This window comes from Saccostrea cucullata, unplaced genomic scaffold (assembly GCF_032062105.1).
Source record: "Saccostrea cucullata isolate Sc308-1 unplaced genomic scaffold, CSIRO_AGI_Scuc_v1 ctg10943, whole genome shotgun sequence".
In the NCBI taxonomy this organism is placed as follows: Eukaryota; Metazoa; Mollusca; class Bivalvia; order Ostreida; family Ostreidae; genus Saccostrea; species Saccostrea cuccullata.
In genome coordinates this window covers 10,949-16,501 of record NW_026923543.1, presented here as the reverse complement: position 1 = coordinate 16,501, position 5,553 = coordinate 10,949, and the positions used below count along the sequence as shown (strand labels likewise).

Below are 5,553 nucleotides of genomic sequence, written 5' to 3'. Positions count from 1 at the left end.
ACTGGCGCGTGGTGGTGCAAGGAAAACAAGGGTGAATTAAAAGAATAGATATATTTACAGTGCATGTAAAATATATTGGTTGGATTTACGGTCGGGTGATGTGTCTAAATATCATCGATTTGATGCTATCTAGGGAGGTGGAAGTAACAAGGGATGTTGGAAGAGAGTTCCACACACGAATACCATCCGAAAAAAAAGATTCTATGGTACACGAGGGTTCTGGCATAATGAACTAGGAACATCATGCTGTTTCTTCTGGTTTTAGTGGCTGGATACAGGAGGAGTGGTGGAATGTCGATGAGCTGGTACACTATGCGGTACATCATAACAGTTTTTGTTTGACCACGTCGCTCCTGAAGAGATGTCCATCTCAGCTGTTTTAGCATGTGTGTTACGCTACTAGTTGTCCTGTAGTCAGATATTACCATACGGGCAGCTCGTCTTTGGACCATCTCCAATTTGCCAATACTGTCCCTGGTGTAAGGATCCCAGATGGCACTCCCATATTCCAAGATGGACCTCACTAAGGTCTGATAACATAGGGCCTTTGTTTCTGATGGACACTGGTGTAAATTGCGTCTCAGGAAGGCGACGGTGGAATTGGCCTTCTTTGCAATGGTGTCAATGTGATGGTTCCACTTCAGGCCTTGATGGAGGTGGATTCCCAGGTATTTAGCTGTTTCAAGTACCTCGAGGACATGACCGTGGATGACGTATGGTACGTTTAAAACCTTCCTTTTGTTGGTAACATGCAAGACCTGACATTTTCCTGGATGAAATTCCATCATCCATTCTTTCTCTCATCTTTGAAGTCCATCTAGATCTTTCTGGAGTTGTGTAGCATCATCCTCATTTTTGATGTCTCTATATAAGGCACAGTCATCTGCAAATAGGCGGACCGTTGAATTTTTGGATACATGGTCTGGCAGGTCATTAATAAAAAGAAGGTTTGGAGCGGCGCCGCGAATGAGAATCGAACCGGGCCTCCCGATCACGAAGCGAACTCTTTACACTAGGCTACCGTGGTCACAGTTGACGTTGGTACGATAAAGATCCCTATTGCTCAGTGGTTCTGAGTGCCGAGTTAAAGTCTGACTTTGAAGCTCTTCACCGGTATATGAAGACTTCTCTATATGAGTGAACAAAATTCACTTTCAATCAATTTCTTCATCAACTGGTGCTCATTCTGTTTTTAATAATTTCAAATTTAATATAGTTAAAAATTTGGTTCCACGTACTACTTGGTATGCTGAAGAATGCTAATCCTGTGTTTTTGTCATGTTTTCATTATGTTTGACAAGTTTTAATTACGTTTTCCCATTTTTTGTCATCTTTGGTCATATGTTGATATTGTGAATAAACATTTTCATATTTATGGTTGTTCTATATAAATAAAAGCAAATATTTGTATTATTTGCACCATTTGAATCGTCTCACGTTTTTGTTATGTCTAATGCTGCAAGTTATATATTTTTTATCTTTATTGGCCTTTGTGGTCTTGATTTTTTTCAATTCAAGGTATGTTGCTGAACAGAGAGTAGACTCTTCCAGAACTGTTATTTTCTGTAATAGTTAGATCATATTAAGTAAAATTTTAGTGGTTAAGAAGGGGCGGAGGTATGATATGCTATTAATTTCACCTAATACATATCATCGCATAAGCACAGTAAAATATTGTTTTTGGTTGGTCTACAGAAATAATACATGGCTGATTGATTACTTAAAGCGCAGTCAATCAATGGCTAGCTGAAATTCCACCTGTCTGCATTATTAATGCTCGATAGCCTGCCGTTTGTGCTCTTATTCCACATCACTTATTGCGTTTTGTAGTCTTTATGACAATAAAACGTTCGCAAAGCTTTTTGCAGATATATTCGTGACATTGGAATATCACTGTACTGGTAAGTTTAAATATAAACAGTATGGTTTCGAATACAAATTTACCTTTATTTTGATCAAAACATTTTTTAAAAAAAATATTCCTATCATTAATTGAAATTATTGAAGTTATGCATTGTTAGAAATAGAACCATTTGAATTATTTTTTCGTGAATAACATTTATCATTTTTTAATTGTCCTTGGTAAAGATGGCGCTGAGTTTTGTTTTTTTTATCGTTACAGTAAGATTATTCAGTACTTTACGTCCAAAGTAACCATCACATACATATCTTTTTTTTATAGAACCAATACCATATTATACAAATTATGACTTCAATTGATGAACTTAAGCTTGTTTATTATTTCAAATCATTAAAAGAGTGTCCTTGACACTGAGAAGCATTGACGATTTTCTAAAGTCTGTCGTCATTACAGGCAACCTTATTTACTTGTCCGTTTAACTTGTTCCGGTTGATGAAATGTTTAAATCAGTAATGGACTGGTTTAGCAAATGAACGTCAATCAAAACAAGAAACTGTACCTTTAAAATTTAAAGCTCCTCGATGTTCTTATTTTCCAAATTTAAACTTGTGAGTAAGTATTTATATATAAATCTTTTATTTACAAATATTTTCTGTAACCTAGGTTGACATTTGTATTTTCATATAGTTCTGATTTTTTATAGATTCTTGTGTTTGATACAGATGACCATACAATGTAAGAAAAGACATTAAGGTAAGTCTAATCTATTTGTGTAGGTATAAGGGGAAAACTCCCTGTTCACGTTCAGCAAAATCGTATAACACGATAAGAATAATGCAGTTTATATTTATATATGTTTTCTACAGAAGTATAATATATTATCATAAACTAAGAATGACATTAAAATTGTCAATATTCAAGATTTCAAATCGTTCCTAATCTCTTCTTATTATCTTATTAATACAACTCCCTGCCTTAACCACAAATAAAAATAATAATTCAAAAAATCTCTTGTAACTGAGAGGTTGAATTCTGGATATTTTTCCAAAAGAGATATAGTATTAGAAAAGACATAAAATTAACATGTTTTTATAGAATTTAATTTGGTAACTAAAAGTTAAAAATTAGGCAAACATCAAAGATTGAGGAACTGGTGATAAATGTACACTTAACACCAATGATAGGCGGATAATCACGGATTATTTTTGTTTAAGAGTTTCTCTATCCCTTGCTCATTGATTTTTAAATAAGTCAAACAATGCAGTACAGAATTTTAAACTGTTATGAAACTTCTACCAAGACAAGCATGAAAAGCTATAACGTTTGTATAATTTTTATAAATACTTTAATCCGCATTGAATAATGACCGTTCCTTCTATGTAGTGCTTACCAATAATACATAAATCTTACTGACTTATGAACTAATGCTGCCACATAATACCTCTAATATGATTTAATGCAAAGCAGTAATTATTTTACTTATGATAGAGACCCAATTTTATTTTGGTTCTATATTTTTTTAGATACATGTAAACCATGAAACTTTTCACTCTTTTTCAATCCATAGAAGTTGCTTCTCATACACTTTTATCACGAATATTAAATTTATGACATTTATATAAACAAAAAATTTATATCAAAGTAAGAAAAGGAAATGCGTTTACTGAATAAGTATCCACGTTTTCATCTGTGCCAAATGAAGCACCGCCATATCAGGCATCCATATATACAGGTTAAAGATAGAAGAACCATCTGATCTTTATCATAACAAGGTCCTGAGTCTTTATTGGTGACTTTTATATGTCTACTGCCGTTTTACAGAGGTGGAGCCTCGGTCTTTAGAATTGTTCTAGATAGAACATGCATATTTGTCTAGTAAAATCAGCATAAATTGATAGTTTAAGGCCTCTCCAAGGTCAAATTAGGTAACACATTACACCTGATGCAGATGTGATACGATTTCGATTTAACAGCCAAAAAAGGGAGAAAAAAAGTAATATTAAAATGTTAAAATGTTTTCTTCAGTCGAACATACTTTGCTCAATATATATAATGTAATCATGCAGATATACGAATACTTGATGCGAAATTGTAAAGCCAATTTAAGTTAGAGGTAATTTGTAAATTATCTTATTGTTTACCAAGCTGCAGACTTAGCATACTGGGTCGAGGTCATAATGGGCGTTGTAATTATTCAGAAGCTTAATCATCTTGTCATTTTGATTTTTTTCGAAGTAGACCATGAATTAAAACGGATTTGATATAAGAAATGTTATGAATAGGTGCAGGGATGTCACATTCCTATTGCATTGTATAAACCAACAAACATAGCGTATGAATGAGTTCCCCAATAGAAATGCAGAAAAAAAGATGACAAAATGGTTGGAAATTTATAAACTGGTAACTCGCTGATTAGTAATACGTATAACAATGTTAAAGAATACAAATTTATTCAAAGGTGTGAACATGCGAATACCACAGTTATTTGACATTCTTTGACATATAATGTTCTCATTCTTTATTCCCAGATGTTCTTTTAAGGTACTCTGAATCAAGACTTGAAACACTGTGTTAACAGCAGCACATTTGGTAAGTGAAATTTACAAATAAATCTTGTCAATGAATTTTTGTTACTTAAATAATTGTAGTATTTAAAGCTTTGATGTGTACATATACCACGTGAAATAAGGGGAAAACGCTTTTATCAAACTAATTTACATTTTATAAACTATAAAAAGTGTGTTTTCAAATTCTAAGTTGGTAGGATATCTTTGATAAACTGTTGTAGCATGCTGGAGAGATGTCATCCTTTTTCAATTGGTTGTGCTTCCCAAATCGTCACGAACGATCAAAACACAAGGCCAAGCTATCAAGGAATCCGGACGATGATGGTGGATTTCTCTCCGTTAAACATCAAAAGAGGAAATTAAGCAGAAATACTACTCAGGGAACTGACTATATACGTAAACAGGCTTCGTTCAGCGAACAAGACAGGAAGTACCCAGCCAGAAGTGAACAAAAGCTAGAAGACAATATTGTACCAAACAAACGGAGGAGGGTCCAGGAAATATTTAACTTACAAAACTCCGAACGTTCTGAAAGTATCCCGAGTAGCCATTATACCGGGAGTAGATACAGTAGAAACATCAGAGCAAAGGGAGACTTTGGAAGTGAGTACACGCCAAGGATGTACTATCACGAACATAGCGCTATAGGAAACAAGAGTGAGAGTATGTATGGATATGTTCCTAAGACAGTGCAGACTTGTAGTGCTTCAAAAGCCCTAGAGGGAAACCGGGTGGACGATTTCTTTTCAAATCTTCACAGAGACAATGCTCTTCATCTGTTTGGGAAAATGAGTGCAAGTAACTACAAACAAAATCCGTTAATGCCAACGTTTACGTTTTCACATTCCCCGAGTCAGACGTCTGTGTCTACTACAGATAAAGTATCGCTTATTGAGAGTGAGGAGTTTATAAATGTGGACGAACCTGCCTATGGCGATTATCCTAATATTTCATCACGTGTTAATTCTGTTCTGGAGGCCAGTTTTGATTCCATGTGGAATAGCAATGGCGAAGTCTTGTACTAAATTAAGCCCTCTGTACAATCATTTATTTGGAACTTTTTGAATGCAGTATTCAAGTTAGTTATAATTGTCCTATATTGTTAAAGACTTATCTACAGATTTT

At 34.3% G+C, this 5,553-nt stretch overlaps 1 protein-coding gene across 3 annotated transcripts; it reads left to right on the top strand.

Moving 5' to 3' along the window:
• The first annotated feature begins 1,794 nt into the window (after positions 1 to 1,794).
• Positions 1,795 to 5,553, top strand: LOC134264262 (uncharacterized). Of its 3 annotated transcripts, XM_062746556.1 has the most exons (4): positions 1,795 to 1,901; positions 2,315 to 2,614; positions 4,390 to 4,450; positions 4,650 to 5,553. In XM_062746556.1, the coding sequence occupies exon 4, from the start codon at positions 4,662 to 4,664 to the stop codon at positions 5,451 to 5,453; it is 792 nt and encodes a 263-aa protein (XP_062602540.1). In that variant the 5' UTR covers positions 1,795 to 1,901; positions 2,315 to 2,614; positions 4,390 to 4,450; positions 4,650 to 4,661; the 3' UTR covers positions 5,454 to 5,553. The 3 variants fall into 3 exon arrangements, with proteins under 3 accessions (XP_062602540.1, XP_062602538.1, XP_062602539.1); XM_062746554.1 differs by having other exon boundaries at positions 4,390 to 5,552; XM_062746555.1 differs by lacking the exon at positions 1,795 to 1,901 and having other exon boundaries at positions 2,242 to 2,614; positions 4,390 to 5,552.

Excerpts from the sequence above, each read along its gene's own strand:
- LOC134264262 (XM_062746556.1), top strand. The coding sequence starts at position 4,662 with ATGTCATCCTTTTTCAATTGGTTGTGCTTCCCAAATCGTCACGAACGA.